Source organism: Castor canadensis, chromosome 16 (assembly GCF_047511655.1).
Source record: "Castor canadensis chromosome 16, mCasCan1.hap1v2, whole genome shotgun sequence".
NCBI classification, from domain to species: Eukaryota; Metazoa; Chordata; class Mammalia; order Rodentia; family Castoridae; genus Castor; species Castor canadensis.
Window position 1 is genome coordinate 47,778,970 of NC_133401.1, and position 25,176 is coordinate 47,804,145.

The window sequence follows — 25,176 nt, forward strand, 5'->3', positions numbered from 1 at the left end:
AATGTTCACACACACATGCTCAGTAGCCCATGCTAGATTTTACCTTACTGAACTGTTAATTCATTTCTGTGATACCTGACATGATATTCTGATGGCTACATAAATAGTTGTTACACTGTATTGTTTAAGGAATAAATAAAATATAAATGCAAATATATAAATGTACGTATATAATGTAAAATACATAAATGTCTAAATATACAATAAAAGTCTGTCATATGTTCAGTACAAGGTACAGATTTTGTGTGTGTACATGTGTATGATTCTACTCATCTAAAACTTATATTTAAAAAATCCTATATCAAATACGCAAAACCAGTCTATGGTAAAAGTTGATCCGTAGGTGCTTTTTTCTTTTTTTTTTTTTTTTTTGTGGGACTGGGGTTTGACCTCAGGGCTTCACACTTTCAAAGCAGGAGCTCTACTACTTAAGCCATACCTGCAGTCCATTTCGCTCCAGTTATTTTGGAGATGGAGTCTCATGAAATATTTGCCTGGCCATACCAAGAACCTCGATCCTCCCGATCTCACCTTCCCAAGTAGCTAGAATTATAAGCATGAGCCATTGGCACCCAGCTTTGTAGGTGCAATTTTTAAAAACTACTTTGATCTGCAGTTGATTGAATCTACAGATGCAGAACTCATGGATACAAAGGGCTGGCTGTATGCCTGAAGTATCTTCAGGAGAATTCATAAGGCGCTGGCTTTGAGAATGGACACTGGATTGCCTCACTGAATTTTGAGACATTTCAATGCTTTACCCATTTAAAAAGTAGAAGTAAATTAAATGATCCTTGTAACCTCAAAAAAATATCTTAGGTCACAATGAGTCAGTCCAAAGAAAAATAAAAAATATCTCAGCAAAAGGCTATTATTCAGGACCTATTGTTTCCATAAACCCTAATCCTTAGGAAGTCTAGATTAGCTACTTCCCTTGCCAATCATGTAGCAGAGCATCAGCCTGTGCCAGAATTTCCCTGGCAGCTGAAATCAAGTGTAGGGCTGCCTACCCTGCCCTCCCCTTGCTTGCTAGCAATGGAGCTTAGACTGGCCAATGTTTGAATGACTGGGAACCTTATAGTTGTTTAGTACATATAGGGCTCAGTGAGACCAGGCATTGGAGCCACTGAGTCACTGATTATTGGTGCTGTGTCACCTCTCCTGTATAGCACCACCCCTGAGCTCTCAATCTCACCTGTGCTCCACAGACTGGATAGTTGTCTGACTGCTTCAGCCACTCCTCCATTACTAGAAAGCAGTCTAGATGACATTAAGTGGAGCTCATCTTTACAGAAATCTTTTCTTTTTAAATTTAAAAACAAGTTTACTCTTGCTTAAGTGGAAGATGGATCATTTCTTGGCTTTAGGCAAAGTTATCAGAGGAAAGTAACCTATATGGCCAGGAAGGAGAAAAATAGGCCAGCTGTCAAGATTTGGATCTAATTGCTTAGCTTATCACTTAGGAGTAAGCCATGAACAATGGGCAAATTCAGGTTGAAAGGACTTCCAAGGATGTCTTACACTTCCATCCTCAGGGCTTTACCTGTGTTAACTCTTCTTCGTAACTCTAAGACACATCATTACTGTATGTCCACTTCACGAGTGAGGAAACCGAAGTATGGAAAAGCTAAGGAGTTTGTCCAAGGTTATCCAACACAAGTGGCAGATCCAAGATTGAATCCAGATAATGTGAGTACATGGGCTGTGCTCTCATGACACACTGTGTTATAGTAGTATTACAGAGTGTGATCTTAGCACGAAATATATTTTTGCTCCATCTACACCATCCTGAACCTCACTGATCGCAATATATGTAGATGTCTACACTTGCTTCCGTTAGTCACTGTTTCCTACATTGCTGACTATTGTTCTAAAAACACAGAAAATGTCAGGTACCAGTGGCTCACATCTATAAACCCAGCTATTCAGGAGGCTGAGATCAGGAGGATCATGGTTTGAAGCCAGCCCAGGCAAATAGTTTGCGAGACTCTATCTTGAAAAATACCCAACTCAAAACAGGACTCGTAGAGAGACTCAAGTGGTAGAACACCTGCTTAGCAAGCGTGAGGCCCTAAGTTCAAGCCCCAGTACTACCAAAAAATTAAAAAAAAATAAAACCACAGAAAAGCATAGTTATATGCATCCAGGAGCTATACAACACTACTATTCCTGAAATAAGCATTGCTCCCAGTTATCCTGCCCACCTCATTTTTCTTCTTCCCTGTAAATTAAAGGAATGCTTAATTTAACATATGTATCTTCTCTTGTGAGCAAAGAAAGCAAAAAAATGAAGCAAAACAAAGCAGGAGTCCTAAGCAGACCTATAAATCACCATGCCAAGCCTAGAGGACTTCTTGTTCAGACCCAAATGAAGTTACCATCCTCTTTTCCCTTAGACATGGAGAGAATGCTGGAAGAGTTTCATGATTATCAGGTAGCTATTTCTAAAAGTCATGGTGCTTGTGAAAGAAAAGGGCTGAGGGATGCTCGTTCAAAAGCTGATGTAAAGAAAGCATTTTAGAATTGACAGAGACTTCTGGTCTTAAAGCTCAGAAAGAGTCAGATAGCAAGAAAAATGGCAGAAAGCTCCTAGAACACTTTTGGTCTTCTGGAGGACAGACTGAAGCCTGGAAGAGTTAGCAGTTAGGTTGCAGTGCTGTGGAATTAGAACGGTGGCTCCAAACTCCCAGCCACAAGTTACTCATACAAGGCAAAGAAGACTAAAATTAGGGCAGCCTCGTCATGCTGTTTCTTTTTCTCACTTAGAAATTGCTTTGCTTTTCTCTTTATGCTACTGATGTCTTCTGATGTTCTCTCACAGAAAAAGCAGGCAAATCCTATGAGAAGCAGAGTTACAGAGTAAGAACCACCAGGCTTTGGAGCCAGATCACTGGATATTTCCATGACTCCATCATCCACTGGCTGTGATCTTGAGTATATGACTTATACCTCTAGCCTCGCTATCCTGGGGCCAGCATTGGATATGATAAGACTTAGCTACATAGGAACCTGGGCAATATTGAAGATAAAAGTTAAGTGCCTGTCACAGTAGGTGATAAAAGATGAAGCCTATTGTCACCACCATGGATCTCTCCAACTATTCATCTGTTGGCAATCTTCCTTTTTTTTCATTCTTCAAATTACTGCATGCATAAGGAATTTCTAAAGCACGTAACATGACTACAAGTGTGTACTAATTTAAAAAATGGTTATGAACTAGTTCAAACATACAGAAGAGCATGAAAAGTGTATACCAGCACCAATACATGGTTCTTTAAATTGTATGCTTTAAAATTTTATGTAAATGGCATCAGACTATCCATATCATACTGTAGCTTACCTCCCTGCCCCCCGCCAGACTTACACTTTTGAGATTTACCTGTGTTCATATGTGCAGCTTGGCTAGTTATTGGAAATGTTATATAGTGTTTGTCTGGTGCTACTGTATTTCTGCATTCGCCTACAGAAGGACATTTACATTGTTTCTTAATTTTCATCATTATAAAAACATTGCAATAGCATTCTGCTGACATGTGTTTCTTTTGGTACCTATGGGAGGTTTCCTGTAGGACACACATCCAGAAGCAGAATTGCTAGGTTCACAAGACATGCTTACCTTCAACATTACTAGCCATCACCAGATTCTGTTTCCGAATCACTGTGGGATTTTGCTGTTGCTTTTGCTTGCATTTTTGTAAGGTTCTTTTGAGATATCCTTTACATATCATAAAATTTACCGTGTAAAGTGGACAGCTCAATGATTTGGGTGTATTTGCAGAGTTGTGCACTATCATTGTCAAGATCCAATTGCAGAACATCTTCATGTCATGGTACCATTTATGAATATAAATAAAGCACATAAATCTGTAGAGCTTGATTTGTGTCTTTCTGATATAGTCATGGGAATCTCCTGGAAGGAGCTAGTTTCTAGGAATTTCCTTATTTTAAACCTGAAGTTTGAATAACTGGCTGGAACAGTCCTGATTAGATTATGAAACTGCTTAAATGTAGGATCCTGTTATTTGCTAAAGAAAGCATCTGCATTGATTCCCCTCAGAGCAGAATGACTCAAAACTCACTATATCTGAAGAGAATGTGAGGTGTGCTGCATCTGAGAAAGATGTCTTTCATGCCAGAAAGGATGGGAGGTGTAAAGCAGTAAGGAGTGGGAGAAACAGTTGTTAAGCCAGCACACTGGCAAGGAAGACAGAGCAACGCCTTGGTTTCTTCATGAGTTAACTTGTTGAGGTTAGTCAAGTAATTTTCATGCTGAGTTATTAATTAAAGGCATTTTCAAATATTACTTACCCTAATTCAAACTTAATGTGTTAACTGACAACGAGGATTGCCAAATATAACTTACTGAGAATTTATAACATAATATAATTCTTGTCCAGTCACTGAATGTTCAAAGTTTCTACTTGGATCTCGTAAGAAACACCAGGTTCATGGACAATAACAAGGGTTCTTTTTTTCCTTCCTGTTAGTCATTGGCTAAAGGATGTCAATTTCCAGATGCTGTCATTTCATTTCACCAGGTGCTCAACAGCTTTCTGCAGTTTCCTCCTTACCCCTCACACTACCAGAAGAAGGAAGGGTACAGTCACGGCTGTGACAGCACAACAGACCTAAGACTGTAAAGAAGAGGAACGCCACAGAGACCATGCTGACTGCCAGGGCCAACACAACACAGAATCCCACCCCTACCTCATCACAGGTCATCTGGCTTCACTTAGTCGGAAATAGCCTGACTCAGCAGTGCAGCATATAGTTTTGTTAACTGCATGGAGATGTTTTACCTTCAAACTGCACAGTAAAGAACTGGGGTAAACCCTCTGGGATTTGGGCCTTAACTCAGACTTCTCTGCAAAAGAAGTCCATAAAGATCACACTTTGATTTTCTATAGAGCCTGCTCAATACATAGATTCTGAGGTTCTTTGTTAATTGATTGAAGCAAAATCTCTGGGGACCCAGGAATTAATATTTTGCTAAGTAACTCCAAATGATTCATATCCACATTAAAATTTATAAACCACAGCTGTACAGCTATCTAATAATAAATGACAGGGCAAAGTGTATTGTTGTCCATGCAATATATCAAATTAATAGATAATATGTAGTGTTAGGATTTCATTTCTTAAAAATAAATCACTTTGATCTCATTCTTGCAGGATCTGCTGCTGGGCAGAGATATGGCTCAGCAAGATGTCGTCTATGTCTTTCGTACTTGTTACCTGAGAGCCTATCCTTGAACTTTTTCAGTCTTTGGGACAATGCCACAGCCACAACCAGCCTTGGTGTTTAGGAATTCCCTGCAGCAGGTGACAGGGCCCAAGGAAATTGCCTCTGTCACTAGTGGCACAACACCCCATGTAGGAAGGAGATTTCAGCTCCACCCTAAAGCCCAGCTAATGCTTTGGGATTTGCAAAGGTGAAGGACAAAGGGCTGAGGTAGAAAACAGTCCTGACTTGCCCTGGGAAGGATTAACCTAAGCAAGCAACCTGTTAAACACAGTGTACAATCAAGTCAGGTAGGAAGGAGGAAGGAGCAAAGTTGTTCAGTGATTCTATTAGCCTAACTATTGCCCAAACCTGGGGAAACAGTCCAACCTCATCTTATTCCCAAATGAGGCAAAACTCTCTGAGAGTTGCTGAACCCCTGAAAAGGCTAAATTAAGTGGGTTATATCACGTCTGCCTGAACTCAAATGTGGACAGATTCAATCCACAAAAGACAGCTGCATGCACCCACATTGAGCCATTCTCCCCCCTGAACTGACTTCAAAGCCGGCACGCCTAGACTCCATTTTTTGAGTTTATGGCCCAACTTCCTAACTTATAGGTGTGGGGCCCTGCTGTTGCTTCCTCCCTGCCACCAGCCTTCTCCACACTCACACTCATACACATACCCACCACCAGTTAACAGCTCACACTTCTCTGGCTGATAAGGGACACCTGTGTCTTTTCAGTGCCCACTAGGAACTGTACTGCACTCGGAAGCAAGACCTAGGATCCCTACAAGTTGCTAGCATTCCAGAATTAGGGCTGTGGGTAGGCATAAATGCATACGTTCCCTCTCCCACACCCCATGTTGCAGATTAAAAGTGTCTCGGCAACACTTTTCATCTATCTCATTTAATTTTAACTATCTCATTTAATCTTATCTATTGTTTAGGCTATGTGGTACTGGGTTTTCCTACATGACACATAACACACAACTCAAATCCTCCTGGGGAAGCTGCAGGGTGGGAGATACTGAGTGCTCAGAATGGAAACTCCCCAGCATGTGGCAGAATTGCCAGAATTTCTCTGTGCATATCTAGATCTGTGTATGTGAACATATGTGTACATGCCCACAAGCACATAACCGAAGCCCACACCTTTACCTCTCTTCATCCTTAGGTTAGCTATTTTAATAATCCCTTCTACAACTGTTAATTTCAGCACATACAGTTATTCAGCACTTAACATTTTTCTTCGGCATAAAAAAATGTTGAACTCCAAATTGGCTGAGACATTGTGTCTGGTATTCTCTGGAGGAGTACAGATTGATGCTTCTTCTCAAAACACTCTTCCAGTCTTCACTGGAGTCAGGCATCGTCAAGTTTAGTCAAGGGTAGAGCATAAAAACATTTATTTAAGAAATGCAATCCAGCATTAATTCCAGTTTGGCAGACATGAAAGGTGAGTGGTTAATGTTTTATTATTACATGAAATTTGAGATACAGGAAGCATTATGATAAAAATGAATATTTATCAAAACCTAAAAAGAAAAGTGAGTTGTAAGCTTCTATGACAAAAAAAAAAAAAAAAGATGTCAAGGTTAAGAAATTGTCACCATGCAATGAAGGCAATCCTTCCTCTAATAAGAACAACAGAATAGCTGGTTTGACTTACTCTTCCTAGGACATTTTGGTTTGTAGCTATGAAGAGGTGCATTATAAAAAGATGTGAGAAGACCCCAGTACTAGTAGGGGATACAGAGAAATGGGAATAAGGAGAAAAAATTAGGAACAATGTCTTTATTTACGGGCCCCATAAAAATGTATTTAGAAATTGAGTAAGTATGCATAATAATTTTCTGTGACTATAAAAGTAGAATGGACATTAAAAATCAATTCTGATGTAAATATACAAAATATGTTGTCATTGTATGTGAATATAAAGCCTGCTGCAATGATTACATTAAATGTCACCTTATAAGATTCTTTCTTTGCTTGTTCCCTTTTCTGGTTCCTAGTTTTTATGTCCTGGGAGAGGACAGAAGCCTTTGGAGATTGATCCATCTGACCCTTTCATTTCACAGAGAAAGGAGAGTAAGTGGTTTGCCCACTGTCACTTTCATCCTGAGAGTCAGAGATTGAACTGGAACTAGGTCTCCAGCTTTTCTCATTGCATGGCATGACTTACTCTCTGTTCTGCCCTAATCTGTACTTGACAGTGTGTCCTTGATCTGAGCTGGGCAGAGGGCCGTGAAGGAAAGAAACAGGTCTGCTTGGGCCTCTCTGGTTTGTGATAAGCATGGGGCATGAGAGGAGGAGATGGTAAGCCACCTGGCAGTGGTGGCTCATGCCTGTAATCCAAGCTGCTTGGGAGACTGAGATCAGGAGGAGCATGGTTTGAGACCAGCCCAAGCAAAGACCTTCAGAGAGCTCATCTCAGTCAATAGCTGAGAATGGTAGCACATGGCTATCATTCCAGTGACAGAAGGAAGTTGAAAATAGGAAGTTGATGGTCCAGGCCAGCCTGGGCAAAAAACGAGACCCTATCTCCAAAATGACCAGAGCAAAAAGGACCAGAGGTGAGGCTCAAGTGGTAAGAGTGGCTGCCTAGCAAGAATAAAGCCCTGAGTTTAAACCCTAGTCCCACCAAATAAAAAAAAAGAAGAAAGAAAAGGTAAAATGTATCTCCTACTTTTACTACTTCTATTCCAAGTCTTTAAAAAATAATCTACACCACACACACGTGTCAGGCCACCTAGATGAAAAACATTTCCTGAGTAGAGGGCTATGTGTGAGGGAAGTTTGTTAAAGGCTACTGTAGAAGAGGTTATTGATTTTCATGGAAATGCCTAGCTAATCACACACTTTTCAGAAGCTCTGCAAGAAACCCTGCTTACAGATGAGGACTAACATGAGAGCTTTAGGTTGGGAACATTTCCTGCTGAGTCCCAATAGCGTGAAGTCCCTAAATACCACATTCTCAAAAGGATTGCCCCTCAGTGGTGGGAACGGCTTCAAAATACACAAATTCCAGCAGAAAAGGAAATAATTCAACTGGATGGACATAATCTGGCAATCCGTATTCCTGGGTGACAGTACCTGGGATGCCTTGTGGTGACATTCTCAGGAGGTGCCTTAAGAAGGATTGGTCGACCTGGTGGAGCCATTTTCTTCATGTCCTTTGAGAACAAAATTCAGAGAATGAACGTATTACCACATTTTTAAAAAATGCCTTCCATCCACATTTTTACTCATGGTTCAAAGCAAGGAATATGAATTGAGATAATTTGCTTGTAACCATGAACTAGGAAAATGTGAGAGAAATGTTCTTAAAACTCTGACAATCTCGTGTTTATTGAAACATCAGAAAGTACCACAATTGTAGTCCTGCAGAAATGTATCTTTCTTTGCTCCCTGGGCTTCTGTAAGAACAGGCTCTCTTTTATTTAAATTTCTCAAGTGAAGATTAAGCCTTTGGTTTACAAAACAGAAGCCAACCAGGTGTGTGTGTGTTTCTTCTCAGGCAATAAATTGCCTTTGTACCATGTTTCTTGTCTCTTTCCAAATGGTTTGTTGTGTCTTGTACACGGACTCCTGAAAAATTCTTTCTACTTGTGTAGAAAAGCCACAGCTTTCTTCCTCTAAGGCATTGATGGTCTGCAGAGCAAAAGGAGTCTGTTCCCGGGGCAGGGGGTTGTTCAGGGGCCGCATGGGAATGACAGAGTTGTATTTGTGTTGCCTGTTCACGGAATTCATCAGGGACGTGTAGAATTGGAAATTACACCAGGTATCTCTTAGAAAGTTTTCAGTCAGGAGCAAGATTGTCCACGCAGACCCGTTCACGGCATCATCTAGATTCTGTAAATGCTGTCTGCCACATGGCATCTCAGCAAAGATCATTCCAGGCTTGATACCAAAGTCATTTTGTAGCAGTTCCTGGACTCTGAGGGCTTCATCTGTGTCATTTTCTGCATGCAGTATCACAAATTTGAGGAAGACTTCTTCTGCTTCTTCTTCAAGCATCTTTTCTAACATCTCAGCTCCCTCCTGCCCTCCTGTCAGCTGCTCTGTTGTATTGCCATGCTGCCCATCACACAAGGGGACATCGTCACATTTCTTGGACTGTGACTCATGATGGCCTTGACCTGTGTCCCCACTGTGGCTTTTACGCCAAGAGAGAGAAAGAGGGCAGGTATGGATTTTAGACTTCCCAATACCCATGGTAAGAGTCCAAGGCAGAGGAGGGAGCTTTATTTCTTTCTCAGCATTTATTTTTCAATCTGAAAGGAGAAAAAACAAAGCAGGAGAATATTTTAATTTAATCAAAAACATTACAAATGAAAAGTTTCATTCCACCTGTGAACCTCAAAAAGAGTACAAGGCAGAGGTCCTAAGAAAGAAATGACAAGCAGGTCACTGGCAGACTAAAGTACTGGCTTCCTGTGAGCCTTACAGGACTTCCACAGAACATCGATTGTGAGTGAAACTGAGGCTCCTAGTTGACATTTGGAGACTGCTTCAGTCTTTCAGTGAAAAAGCAACATACCATTCTAGGCATATGGAGTTTAAACCCAATTTCCCCATCAAATCACTGTGTAGCCTAGAACCACAATAATCTAAAGAAACAGAATATTCAAATATTAAACACAAATTTACCTTTGTATCAAACACAAATACAAAATAGGACCCAAATATCCTAAAGATATTGGTAGCAACTCTACTAAGTCGGCATAAAGAGAAGGTCTGCAATGTCAAATTCAGTGATGGCCAGGACTCACAGGCTGAGGGTTGAGTTGCTTGTCTGGGTTCAGGCATGATTGTGGTGGTGGAACTGATGATGAAGACATTAAATTAGGATGTATGAAAAGTCTTTTTCCAGAGACTCCTAGTCAACTACCCCAACTACTGAAGAAGACATATTTATTCACCTGGAAAAAATTAACAGCTCAATTTGGAAGCAAAATCCAGTAAGTCTTGCAGTTTTCTTCAGTGGAATCAGCAAAGAATGGTGTAGTCTACATTCATTCTTTTATTATCAGAAATTCTAAATTGGCCATGATGCATCTAAGTATGTTGTTTTTATGCTTTTGCTTTCTATTCTAAATTTATTTCTGCTTTTGATATATATCATGCTTTAGGATTCTTTGCACTTCTTTGGTATGTTATTTGATTTCCTTCATTATTTTGTTTAATTATCAGTCATTATTTGTTCAAGTAGTGTTTTCCCCACTGTCCTCTCATATACCTGTGGGACTCTAGTTATCTGTATATTAAACTATTTCATATTGCCCCACAAAAAAACCAAAATAAATTCAGAGTAGAAGAATTACATCAGCTGAAAAGAATAGTGTTCCATGTGAATCTAATTTAAATAACTTCAGAAAATGTTGGAATGTTACTAATAATACCCCCCAACTAGGCAGATTCAAGGGACAGTCTTTTCTCAAAAGACAGAAAATTTAGAGTAGATAAATACAGGCTTTATGTTTTCAAATATGGGCCACAGGCTGTATTCCAGAGCATTTAGGGTTTTTTTTTTTTCCAGTACTGGGGCTTGAACTCAGGGCCTACACCTCAAGCTACTCTACCAGTCCTTTTTCGTGATGGGATTTTTTTTAACTATTTGCCTGGGCTGGCTTTGAACCTCGATCCTCCTGATCTCTGCCTCCTGAGTAGCTGGGATTACAGGTGTGAGCATTTTTATATACTGTCTATGGGCAAAGACCAGAGCTCAAAAAGAAATTATAATTACATTTATACTGATATAGGCTACATATACCTAAATAATTCAGATTTAGACAAAAAACAAAAGAGTGAGGAAAACTGATACGTTAGGAAAAAATAAGGAAAATCACAGAGTTTCATTCTGATGCACACCAAAGGGTTAAGTGCTGGCTGCTGCCCATCATTCACGTTAATGGACAGAGGTTCTGGCTCCATGTTACCCTGTGCTATTTACCAGGAAATACTCTAAGGGACAGAGCTTTAAAATGTGATATCAATGCACCCCAAATAATAAAACCAAATTAATTTGGATCCTCTTCATTGGTTAAGAGTCACTGCTGGCTTTTGTTACTGCATTATGAAAAGCTGCAGAAGAAGATTCCCCTGAATAAGAAAACAATTGTTAAACTATCCAGAGGGGAGGGAGCTATCCACGTAGTATCAAGTAAAACGATCTCCACTTTTCACTGAAATAGGCTTGTACCAACTTAACATGAGTATCTTTGTCACTTGTGGGTACAGACAAGTGTACTTGATATTCACAGACTACCAAATACTTCTAAGATAAACTGTGTGTCAAGCCAGATCACAAAACTTTTTGAAATGAATAAAAATAAACAAAAAGAATGCCCTATTTTTCTTAAATACCAATTGGCAAAAAAGAGTAAAAGACTTCAGAAATCTATGACGTGCTATACCAAAGTAGAACCACTCTTAGCCACCTAATCAGACCAGAGAAGAAAGATAGTGACACATCTGAAAAGTATCCCTGCAACCCAACTTGGAGAGAGGGATAAGGAGAGATAGCCAAGAGAAGAAGCTGTGGAAAGCCATGTGCTGGAGATGGCTTTTGCCGCCACCATCATGACTCCTGAGTGGGATGATGGTTGAGACTCATCACTGCTGTTCTTGGGGCTGGGAAGAAGGGGTGGGGGACCTGATTTATTACTGTGAGCAGTAACTCTGCCAAGAAAGAGGGCTTACTAGAGCAGAAGAATGGTATGGAAGCTGAAGGAAAGGGAGGTTGGCAAATGGTTCTGGAAAGCCTCTTCTCAAAGCCTTCTTCCCTAGGGACAGTCAGCACTGGCTTAAAGCAGGTAGCTTTCACCTTCGCAGGACCCAAACAGAAAGGAGGGTGAAGAGGCCCTAGGCAGAGCCACATGAGATAAGGGTTGCAGGAACAAAAACGTGTATACATTTTTAAATGCACTTTCTTTTTAAAAGGTAACAGTTGAAACACTACCTTTGAAATGTTTATTTTGGAAAGTCTTATATCTTCTTGTCCCCATCCATCCTGGCCTCACCTCCATCACTTCTACTGGAGACTCTTTTTCCTGTGTCTTTCCATTGTTTCTTATGAATACTGTGTGTAGTCTTAGTTTTCTTTCCTTTTTTCAAAAAAGGTGTCATTATTCATGTATATGCCAAACAGCAGTGCACAAAGTGACACACATTTTCCCTTAATATTCTGTCCTCACCTGTCAGCAGGTGGACAGCTTTCTTGCTCTCACAATTGCATCATTTCTTAGTATGTGATAGATCTTAGTCATTCTTGGATATGAAGTTGTTTCTGGTCTATAATTATGAATGATCCTGCAATGAACAACTCTGTACAAGTCACTTCACATGTGTACAAGTTTTTCTGTAGAACAATGCCCCCAAGTGAGATTTCTACATCAAAAGTCAAATAAATTTTTAAGTGACAGATTTTGCCAAATTGCTTTGTGTAGGTCTGAGCCATTGTTTTGTTTTGTTTTTAAATTCACAGAATGACACTCACCATTTCCCCTTGTCCCAGAAACGATTTAAGTCCAAATTCCTACTGAGCTAATCACATCCCCTCAAACAAAAGATATGTGGAAAAGCATAACCTTTAAGAATGGAACCATTAAAGTTCTGAAAGGAAGATCAACAACTCTGAGGTAAGAGGAAGGAGAGCCCTGAATATATCCAGGCTATACCTACGTAAAAGAGGCCCTAACAGAATTCCTACATTAAAAGGGGTAGAGTTGGGGGTGTCACTCAGGGGTGGAGTGCTTGTCTAGGACATGTGAGGTCCTGCATTCCATCTCCAGCCTTACAAAGTAAGATTCAATTAAAAAATAATGGGCTGGGATGTAGCTCGGTGGTACAGCGCTTGCCTAGCATGCGTGAGGCCCTGGGTTCGATCCCAGCACAAAAAAAGAAAAGGCCAAAAAAAAAAATAAATAAATAGGAGTAATGGAGTGAAAAGAGCAACATGCTAGGAAAATATGCTCTAGCAAGTTTGCAAAAGCATGACAGGAAATAAAAAAGGACATTAAAAAAAAGAATCATAGCATACAAAAGACAAATTTAAAAATCCATTTTCATTAAGGCAGTGTGTTACGGAATCAGACAGCCTGAGTATGCATCCCAGCTGTGCTAGAAATGACTGTGACTTATTGTTGCTCAATATCTTTGTGCTTTGATTTCCCCATCTGTAAAATGATGATAAGCACAGTACCTTCTTTTGGGTTTTTATGGAGAGCAGAATGGCTTAGAACAGTGCCTGTCACATAGTAAGTGCTTACTAACTGTTAGCAGCTATTATTGTTATTAAATACATAACAAAGAAGCTAAACAAAAATTTATAAAACAAATATTTCTGGGCTAGGATAGTGCTACTCAAAATGCAGTCTATGAACAAGTTGCCAGCCTCTGAACTGTTTGTTACCAGTTCGAGACAAGGAGATTGTGCCAGGATGTCAGTCAACTACCCCAGGGAGTATGCTGCTTAGACCAGCTGGTGTTTTTTCATAGCAAGACAATGAAGGAAGACGCATGCTTTATCTTCTGATGTATGATGCTGATGTCACCATGGCAAGCACTTTGGGTAACATTGCTCTAGGAGACCCTAAAGAGAATACGTAATCAGTGAAACAAAAATACCAAAGATGACAAAACAGGATTCAACGAAAAGGGAGGCTGCAGACAAATCAATTAGGAAAAAATAGGAACAGCAAAGACTGGAATAACACGACTCAAAGTCAAATCAGTAAATATGGTAGAAAGAAAAGGCTTGAGTAAAACCACAGAGCATGGAGAGAAAAAAAAACAATGAAAATAAAGAAACTGAGATAAAGATATGGCTATGGGATTAAAAAACAACCAACATAAAGGAAAATCAGTGCACCTGAAAACAAAAATCAATGAAGGAAACACAGTGTTAAAAGATACAATGGCCCCACCCTTAAAGGGTCAACTTTAGCGTTGTTGACACAAGCACCATCTTGTGCCTCCTGATGTAACTTGATAGGATATAGCCAGTGTAGTGTAAGAAGTATACTTGCCAAAATATTTAATCAAGTCTTTAACTATTATTGCCAGTGCAGAGACAGTAAAGAGAATAAGAAAAATGTCCATCAATGTGGAGAGCAGATTATGAAAAGCCCAGGAGAAAGTAAGCAAGGAGATAAGGCTTAATTGCTTTCATCTGTAGGCCGAGATAGGCACAGCCCTGGTCATGAAACAGAAAAAAGCAGAACAGCTGCATCTCCTATGTTTGCATTCAGAAAAGCAGGAACGCAGGTTTCTCCTGTTAACAATGTCACGCCCCTCCCCAAGAACCGCTGCTGCCCCCTGTTTGCGCTGTTTATAAAAGGCCCACTGAAGAGGGGCTGGGGGCTTTTGCTTTTTGCCCTTGACTTTTGGTTTGGAGGGCTTTTGGGGGCTTTGGCTTGATTCTTTTGCTTTGGGCTTTTTAGTGTGGGGAGCTATTGGAAGGGAAAAGAATTGCTAGAGGGAAATTGTTGAAGGGAAAAGTATGGCTAAAGAGGGGTTGATAGAAAGTCTGCACCGAGAATTTTAACATAGGCCTTAGAAAGCTAAGCCAAAGAGAGAACTTTAACATAGGCTTTAGAAGCTAAAGAGAAGCCCATTATTATTATTATTAATTTATTCACATGTGCATACATTGTTTGGGTAATTTCTCCCCCTTCCCCCCACCCCCACCCAAGAAAAGCCCTTTAAAGAAAATATGGGGCAGTGCACGATAGAGGACCTAGACTTTGCAAGTCCAATCACCAGGCTTTAAGAAAGCTAAAGAGAAAATGCTAAAGAAAAGCTGCAAGCCTGGGGGCAAAAGACTTCAAGAGCAATTAAACTAAGGAACAGCTAAGAGAAAACATGGGACAGTGCAAGCCTAAGGGAAGACGTGTGAAGCAAGGTTTTAAAGAAGACTTTAGAAGCGAGGTTTCAAAGAGCTGCAAAGAGTAAGGCCTTAAAGAATAAAGATAGAGAAAGGAAGCAATGAGGGCTGGGTGTCTCCACCTGAGCGCCCAACACACCTGACCCCGCTTTATGTCCGTCTATCCTATGTCTTTTCTGAATCTCCATTTGCCCCCAGTTAAGTCCAGTTAGGTTCAGTAATAACCAGGAGCAAGAGAGAAAAGGCTCGCTCTAACAAGGGAGGGAGTAAGAAAACAGCGCCCCCTCCACATCAAGAGGTGAATGAACAAAACATTGTGTAACTGGTAATATTCCTCACCATGGGATGTTATTTAGCAATAACAAGGAATGAACTGATAAACACAATGACAGGATGAATCTCAAGATATTTATGCTGTGTGAAGGAAGTTAGGCTCCCCAAAAGTACCTATTTTATGATTCCATTTATATCAAAATCCAGAGAATGCAAACTGATTTATAGTGACAGAATTCCTTTAGATTTGCTTAGGTTGTGCTGGGTGGGGGTACATCATGACATTTAGAAAAGTTCTTAAAATATATTAAATTTATCATACTTGAATTCACATCCTCCATTCTCCTTTATTTCCCCTCCACCATTCCGGGTATAGTATCAACAGGTCTCATTTTTCTATTTACATACATGTGTATACAGTATTTGCACCATATTCACCCTTCCACACCCTTTCCATGCCTCTTCCCTTCTCACTGGTGCCAATACCCAGGCAGGACCTGTTCCACCCTCCTGTTCTCCGAGTTTGTAAAAGAAAAAAAAATGACATTTTTGCTTGTTTTAGATAGCTACATAGGGAGTTTTCCTGTGACATTTCCTCATATATGTATTAGAACCTGAATTGGTTCATCTCCGCTATTCTTCTTTCTACCTTAGTACCCTTCTTATGGTGACTTCACCAGTTTTAAAAATTCCATATTCATTCTTGTTTAGAGGGTACATCAACTATAGTCACCTTCTTAATGTCCTTCTTTTAACACCCCCCCCACCCCCCCACCGCCGTATGTGACCTTCCCTTAGTTTGACCTGTTTTCATGATATTGCTTTACTTGTATTAGGTCTATATTGCACATATAAGAGAAAACACGTGACCTCTGAACCTGGCTAACTTCACTTAAGATGATGTTCTCTAGTTCTATCCATTTACCTGCAAATGACAAAACTTCATTCTTCTTTGTGGCTGAATAAAATTCCACTGTATATAAATACCACATTTTTTAATCCAGTCATCAGTAGTAGGGCATCTTGGCTGTTTTTGACCTCTTTCTTGTAGCAAGCATTTGTTTATTTATTTTAGTGCTGGAAAATGAACCCAGAGCCTCGTGCATTATAAGATCTACTACTGAGCTCTATCTCAACCCCACCCTAAACATTTATTTTTCATGTGACATTCTTGAGAAATATTCTGTACTTTATCTTTAAAACTCTAATTATAGAGCTGTGTTCTACTGTGATGGTCTTGAATTCAAAAACTGAGATTGCTCTCTCACTGAGACTCCACTGAGTGAGGTTTTATAATTTGAATACATGCTGAAGTTGCATCTGAAAATGCAAGCAAGGCTAACAAAAGCTGGCCTGTTTTTCCTAGTGTTACCTTTGGGTGGTCCCTTAAGACTGTGGTTGAAAAGATCTCAACCACAGTCTTAAGATCTCAACCAAAACAAAGTGGATGCAGACACACTGATTGCCAAGGAAGTGGAGGGAGAGTAGGCTCTGAGCAAGGTGACTTAAGAGCAGTACCTGTAGCTCAGAGCATCAGTCCCTTGGTCTGGATGGGTATTATACTTGCAAGGGGTGAGCAAGAGAAAAGACTGGGTGACATGCAAGAGTGGCCTTTGGTGACTGACTGCACATGTGAAGTCAATGAGCTAAAATTAGAGGCCCTTGTATTTCAAAAGGGGCATTTTGGGCTGGTTCTCAGTGGAGCTAGCTCACCTGTTCCCTGTGAAACCATCTGTGATATGTGAGGAGGCCACCTGTTCCCCATGGCCTGGTTTACGTACTTTCCCTCAATTTCCTGCCTCATTAGGACTGGGAAAAAAAGCATTAAGTAATACTAAAAAATGCAATATCTGAATTCATTCACTCAACAAATATTTACTCATTTGCAGAGTTCTAGAAGATGAGTTTAGCAGTGAATACAAAAGGAAAGTGTCCCTACCATTGGATTCCAATATCCTTACCATTGGTGGAAGAGACAGACAATAAAAAAGGAAAGATGTGTAATATACAGCATATATAGGTAAAGTTTATATGCTTATTATTAAAGTTTATTACGCTTATATAATACACAACAGGTGTTAAGTGTTCAAGAAAAAATAAAGCAGAAAAGGTGAGTAATGACTATTAGGTGGAAATTGAGTTTGTTTTTAAATAAGTCTGTCAGGAAATAAGGGATGAAATTTGAAATAAAGACACCAGTGAGGGGAGGAAGATATCACCGCAGATATCTGGAGGAAGGGTGTTCTGGGCTGAGAATAATCCATACCCAGGCCAGGAGGCTGGAGATCTGGTATCTGAGGAGCAATGGGAAGTTAGGGGATGGGGTGTACAAAGGGCAGAGCAGAAGGCTAGGGAGAAGCCAGGGAAGGGTGGGGCATAGGGTGTCTTGATTTGACCCAGGACCACTTTGCTGTTGCACTGATAAGAGAATGAAGAGAAGATGGTGCAGACACAGGAACACTAGTCAGGGGTCTGTTGCAGAAACCCAGGAGAAAATAATCGTGGCTTGGGACAGGGTGGCAGCAGAGGAAGAGATGACAGAGGGCTGGATTTGGGAAAGTAGAATTGATTGGATTTGCTGATGCTGTTGAGAAGGCACAGAACAGAGTCTGGAGTTTGGGGAAGATGTCCAGCCAGGAGATGCAAATCTGGGATTTATACTCTGTATTTGAAACCTAAAGACTGGAAGAGATCATTGGGGAAGGAGTAGAGACAGAAGAAGGAAGAGACCCATGTGCTGAGCCTGGGGCACTCCAGCATTATGGAGGTCAAAAGTAGAAAGAACCAACAACACAGGCAGAATAGGACAGGTCAGGAAGGATTGAAGAAAACCAGGAGAATAGGGTCCCTCAGACTCCAAAGCAAGAAACCAGCTCGAGAGAAAGAGTGCTTGATTGTCTTCAGAGGCTCATGACTGGTCAAGAAGGGTGAAGACTGAAAAATGGCCAATAAATGTGACCCTGACTTGGCCATTATCCCAACAAAATTCCCTTGTATTGTTAATATATGCTACTAAAAATAGTAAAATATTAAAGTAAAAGAGCTGTAAGAATTCTAATAAAACATTAAGACATAAAAGAGTAGACTTAGCTGAATATGAGGTGGGGGAAGGAGAAAGCCACTTGGACAGGGTTCAGAAGAAAGAAAGGAATGCATATTTTAAGTTTTGTCACAAAGGAATGGAGGGGTGGTCAGTGCTGGAGAAGTGCTGCTGGGAGAGGATTTGCTAGTGAGGGCAAGTTCAAAGCCCTCTTTCTCTGCAGGAAGGGAGGGGAGATTGGAGAGGTGTGCTGTGTAAGAAGGGGGGTGATGACACCTGATATACACTGGGAGTGACCTGCCTTTGCTAGGAAAATGACAGAGTTCCACAGTAAAAGTCAGGAAGGGCAGAGCTAACCTTATATAGATAAGGGTGTGGGGAGGTAGCAGTGGATATTTGTTAAGTTCTAACTGTTGTACTTTTCTCAGCAAAATAAGAGTCAAACCCCTTCTTAAGGGTTGCCTCATACCTTCCATCTCATTTTGAAACATAAGTCACACAGAAGGGAGTCTGTTGGGAGTGAATTATCATCTTTGCCTAGTTTTATTCTTTACCAATGTTGGGAAGACGACGACTTCTGTGTAGGAGGACTGGTCAAGGAAACATGGCCTGTCTTCCTGCAGAAATTTCCCAGGAGGCTTCTCCAGGGCAGTCCAGCCACTAGCCCTCTCATTCTATCCACAACTAAAAATGGAAACATGTTTGAAGTTCTCTTACATGCTAAGTTTAGTCTCCTCACCTAGCCATTTGTGATGGTTCTGTTTCTATGTCCGCTTGCTAAATAACTGTGCCCAGTTATTTGGCCAAATACCAGTCTAGATGTTGCTGTGAAGATGTTTTAGACTTTGAGTAAAGCAGATTAGCCACATCCAATCAGCTGAAAGCCTTATAAGCAATACTGAGGTTTCCCAAAGAAGGATTCACAGAAGCCTTTAGAGTCAAAAACACATCAGCTCTTGCCTGAATTTCTGGCCTTCTGTCTTGTCCTGCATATTTGGGGTTGCCAGCCACCATCACCACAACCCTGTGAGTCTTCCTTAAGTCAATCTCTCTCTTTCTCTTCCTCTCTCTCCATATATCTCATGTTAGTCCTGTTTCCCTGAAGAATCTAATATAACCTTCCTTAAAAATTGGTTGCCCTAGAATTAAAAGTTAATCCTAAACAGGTGTGGTGCCGTACACCCATAATCCCACTGCTTGGGAGACTGAGGTGAAACGAATGGAGTACAGATTAGGCTACATAGGAAGACACTGTCTCAAAAAACAAAACAAAACAAACCCCCCAAAATACCCACAAAACAAACAAAAACAAAACAAAAAAGAGTTAATATTCACATTTTTCAAGCATTCTGCCCATGGGACTCAAATGGTGTAAGATAATTATCAGTAAGAATTTAATAATAAAATATATGTACACACCTAACTTTCAGTCTGTCTAGGTGTTTATCACATGAAACATTGATATATTTAAATCACTGCCTTTGAAATTTAAGACTTTCAAAATTATGGCCTTTACGAGAACACACCAGGAAGGTATGAGGATAGGTAAAACACCCAAAAAACTAAATAGCATTTGTTGGCCTCAACGCAGAGAAACTAAAGCAGATACCTTAAAAGCAACTGAGGTCAATAGGAAAAGGAGACCAGGAACTAGAGAAAAGGTTAGATCAAAAAGAATTAACCTAGAAGGTAACACACATGCACAGGAAATTAATGTGAGTCAACTCCCTGTATAGCTACCCTTATCTCAACCAGCAAAAACCCTTGTTCCTTCCTATTATTGCTTATACTCTCTCTTCAACAAAATTAGAGATAAGGGCAAAATAGTTTCTGCCTGGTAGCGAGGGGTTGGGGGAGGTAAAGGAGAGAGGAGGAGGGTAAGGGAGGGAGCGGGGGAGAAATGATCCAAACACTGTATGCACATATGAATATAATAAAAAAAAGAAAAAAAAATTATGGTCTTTAATCCTTGACTCATTTAGCTTGGAGAGCCTTTTTTTCTTTTCTATCTGAACAGCACCATCTTGTGGCCAGTATGTGTAAAAGCAATGATTTCTTGCTCAATTGTTTTGCTATTCATCAATTTTTATTGTTATTAATAAATAGGTTTTGTTGGGAACTTCTTCTGCATCAAGACCTGCTTGGGCTTAATGATGTGAAGCAGGATGGTTAGATAGACAAGGGGCCCCGATATACTTCTACTTTGATCAGGTGCTATGGAAGAACTCAGAACATGGAGTGCTTCACGTTAGCAAGACCAAGAGAAGTGGGCATTGTTCAGGTAGTAGGAGCATAATTTTTAAAAAACACTCATCTGAGTGCAAAATACATTTGGATAATTTTGTGCTAGACATTTAGACATTTTATATAGTTCAAGTCTATTCATGTGGGGTGGAGGGGTGTAAAAGACAGGATCAGGACTTAAAGCACTGCACTCAGGACTTTAAACTTAATCACGCTGGCAGACAGTCCTGTGGGTGTTAGGGGGCAGGGTGACAGAACCTTGTTTAAAACAGTCACAGTAAAGAGACTAGGACAGATGACTAGGAGGCTCTAGACTAGGCAGACAGTCAGCTGAGAGGTTGTTGCAGAGCCCTGAATTAATGAAGTGACAGAGGAGTCAATGATATGTAGGAGGTAATGGGAAGCGACAGAGAGGAAGGACCAGGGATGTTTCCTGAGCCTGTGCTTTGTGTACTGTGGTGGGCCATAGTGGATGGGGGTGACCAACTAGTCCAGTTTGGGACCAATGGAGCCTGGGGTGCCCCTGACCTAGAATAGGACCTTAGACTTGTAACTGAGATCAGGAAGAGAAAATATGGGAGAGAGCTCAAATCGAAATCAAAGTCTGAAACATAACAGGGGAGCAACAAGAGGGAGGGAGTAGAGGGCCTCAAGGGGAGGTCAGCACCCAGGGCTGCCAAGAAGTCACTGCCCACTGCATTTAGCACTTTGAAGTTCATTGGCACAGTTACAGAGAGGATGGTAGGAATCAGACCGCACTGTCCTGAAGAGTCCATAGGAAGTGAGGATGGCAGAGAGGACAAAGCCTGGCTAAGAGGGAGAGAAGAGGGCAGTGGTCACAATGACTGCAAGAGCAGGACAGGATTTCAACTAGAGAAGAGATTCTTGGGATGCTGAGAAACTGGAGGGAAGTTGCTAGTAGGGAGAAAGGGTGAAAAATACAGGTGGGTTTTCTTAGAGCTGGTCACTGGGCAGGCTCTCTCTCCCACCTTCCCGTTCCTCCAGGAAATTAAGAAGCCACTTAATCCTGAGTGTGCAAGGTTTTGGAGCAATGTCTGTGATGAACCCACAGATAACGTGGTGATCTATGGGATTTAGGGCTTCACCTTTTGGGGAGAAGTTAAGTACATTTTTGTTTGTATGAGAGAGTTGTATTATTTTGGGAGAGAGTGTGCCAGCATAGTCATTGTTGTATGGAAGTTGTGGTATGGGAGGAAGGGGGATAGATGGATGTGAGGTAGGCAAAGGGGTGCTCTGTAGCAGATCTGCTCACCCCACACATATCTGTTCTCCTTTTAGTGCTTCTTCCTGCACTTCCTGTACTATAAACATAAAAAACTGTATTTCCCAGGCTCCCTTGAAGCTCAGGTTACAGATGTAACTTTAATTCCCTAATCAGATGTATTTACCTGTCTGAATTAAATAAGAGACACCTAATTTTTTGGTTAAGATTCTGATATGATTCAGGAGCTGGAAGTGTCCTGATCTGGCAGAGGGCCCCAGGCCCAGCAGACCAATTCTGCCAGGTGGCTTTAAGAAATATGCAAAGGGCCAGCCACTGGTGTTTCACACCTGTAATCCCAGTTACTCAGGAGACAGAGATCAGGAGGATCGTGGTTCGAAGCCAGCCCAGGCAAATAGTTTGTGAGACCCTATCTCAAAAAAACTCATCACAAAAAAAGAGGGGGCTGCCGGAGTGGCTCAAAGTGTAGGCCCTGAGTTCAAGCCTCAGTATTGGGAAAAAAAAAAAAGTATGCCAAGGAAACTAACCTGCAGTGGGGCTCTCAGTTTTCCTAAGGACACACAAATCTTGTAATACCACAGAACATGCGCCTTTCTGCTTAACCTCGCTAGAGTAGATTGTGTTGTCCTCAACTAAACACAACAGACACAACATCCAAGTGCAGGCAAGGAATGAGAGCGGGGATTAGCTGTGAGACAGCCCACTGCCTGTTCTGCAAATGGGTTTTCTTGGAAGATATACATGCTCATTCATTCATGTATCGTCTAGAGCTAATTCCATGTGGCAGAGGCAGGTCAAGCAGTTGTGATGGAAACTGTATGGCCCATAAAGCCTAAAATATTTACTCTCTGTACTGAAAAAGTGTGCCCATCCCTGAACTACAGCCTGAGAGTACCAAACTCTGCCAAGATGCCAGGACAATCTTTGCCACTCAGATGAGCAGCGTGTGTGTGTGTGTGGTACTGGGGTTTGTACTCAGGACTTGCTAGGCAGGTGTTGTACCAACCACTCAAGCCACACCTCCAGTCCTTTTTGCTCTGGTTATTTTGGACATAGGCTCTCACTTTTTGCCTAGGCCAGCCTGAACTGTGATCTTCCTATTTTATGCTGCTTGCCATAGCTAGGATGACAGGCACACACCACTGTGCCCAGCTTTTTCCCCTGTGAGATAGGACTTCACAATCTTTTTTTTTTTTTGCCCAGGTTGGCCTCAAACAGAGATCCTCCAGATTTCAGCCTCCTACATAGCTAAGATTTACAGGCATGGGCCATCAGTGCACAGCTCATGTGGACTATTCTTAAACTCCTTCACACTGGAAACACTTAAAAAAAAAAACCCACCTAGGTTAATAAACAGTTTTTGGAGGGGGATGGGTAGAGTTTGGATCCATCTTGACCTTAGGTTGAAATGACAACCTTGAGAATCACAAACTATGCCCTCTGATTGCCAGGCAAACAGCACAAAGGAAAATAATGTTCAGACTCTGCCCTGTCCAGGTGACCTGGAGCCAATGTGGGCAGAGGGAAAAAAAAAAAACCTAGTCAGTACTGATCAAGATTTTGTATTGCTGCCCATGGGATGGAGCCCAAACGCAAACAGTATTATACCCATATCTGACAAAGCAGACTTCAAACTAAAATCAGAAGACAAGGAAGATCACTTCATATCGATAAAGGGAACAATCCGTTAGGATGATATTGTAAACATATATGCACCAAACACTGGCACACTCAATTTCTCAAACACTACTGGATATATAGGCACAATTAGGTCCCAACATAAGAATAGTGGGTGATTAATGCTTTACTCTCACCAATAGATAGATCATTCAGACAAAAAACTCAATAAAAAATATCAGAGTTAAATGACACTATAGACCAAATGGACTTAATAGACATTTACAGAATATTCCACCCCAAATCAGAATAATAAACAATTGTGTCAGCTGCCCACAGAACTTTCTCATAAATAAATCATGTTTTAGGACATTAACCAATTGTTAACATCTACAGGAAAATTGAAATAGCTTCTTATTTTACCAGTTCACAACTGGATAAAAATAGAGATCAACAGTGAGAGAAACTTCAAAAATTAAACACAGAGAGACTGAACAATGTGCTTTGAATGATGAGTGGGTCACTAAAGGAATCTTGACAAACTAGGCATAAAAGAATTTTTTCCCTTTATCTGAGGAAGAAAAATAGGAAAAACTACTAAAAGTTAGGGAAGTTGAATAAGATCACTGGATGGAGTCAGATCAGAATAAATAATTCAGTTGCATTTCTATATACTCACAAAAAAGACTCCTACCAAGTGCCATTTTAATAGAGTCAAAAAAGGGCATAACTCTAATAAAAATGGACAAGAATTCTTCACAGTAAACTATAAAATATCAGTAAGAAATTAAAAAAACTATACATACATGCATATATATATGTATATATAAATATATATATGTTCAATGATTGAAAGATTCAATGTACTACAGATGCCAGTTCTCTCTAAAAAAATTAATCTAGAGATTCAATGCAGTCTCAATACCTCACCAACAATTTTTTGGTTGGTTTTTACAAGTTCAATTCTAAAATTTCTATGGAAATATAAAGGACAAGAATGGCCAATATACCTGTGAAGAGAGGGGTGGGAGGACTTGCTGTACTGGGATTCAACAGTTACTATAAAGCTACAACAAAGACTGTATATTGGCCAAGTGCTAGACAGACAGCTAACAGAATAGAGTAATGAATCCTGAAACAGACCCACACGTGTGACATTTGGTTTACTACAAAGGAGGCACCAGTGGAGGGAGAACAGTCTCTGTAGCATACAGTACTGAGAAAAATGTGTGTGGTTTATGTGTGCTTTTTAAAAAAATTTTTTAGTTAAAAGTAACCATAAAGTTTATTAGGAGAACAACAGTGGGGAGAAAAAGAGAAAGAAGCATTTCCTGTTCCCCACAAAGGAAATGGGAGCAAAGACTCCGCGTATGTGCTTTTTGATTTATTCAACTATATAGTTTGGTCTTTGCATGCTTGCATTCTTTTATTACTATATTTAAAAGGTTTTTTTTTTTTTTAATAAACTGTGAGTATTAGACTTGGCCCTTATCTCTTCTGCTATGACTCAGCCTTACTACTCTGTAACTTCACACCTGCCTGAAATGTGTTCTCTGATTGAAATGGTCTCAGTAACATTATCCATTCGCTCATCTTTAAAGATAAATATGCCCAAGTTAAAATGCACGGCAATACTTAGAGTATG

General features: G+C 40.5%; 1 protein-coding gene across 3 annotated transcripts in view; it reads right to left on the reverse strand.

Moving 5' to 3' along the window:
• Positions 1-6,617: 6,617 nt before the first annotated feature.
• The window catches only part of Ticam2 (TIR domain containing adaptor molecule 2), a 48,181-nt gene continuing 29,622 nt past the window's right edge, over positions 6,618-25,176 (reverse strand). The window contains exons 1-2 of one of the 3 annotated variants that reach the window (XM_074056986.1): positions 12,190-12,909; positions 6,618-9,502 (exon numbers count right to left, since the gene is read on the reverse strand). In XM_074056986.1, coding sequence (XP_073913087.1) covers positions 8,742-9,443 — 702 coding nt within the window. In that variant the 5' untranslated portion in view covers positions 9,444-9,502; positions 12,190-12,909 and the 3' untranslated portion in view covers positions 6,618-8,741. Of the gene's footprint in view, positions 9,503-12,189; positions 12,910-25,176 lie in introns of those variants that run through there. The other 2 variants (XM_074056987.1, XM_074056985.1) reach the window with 2 other exon arrangements.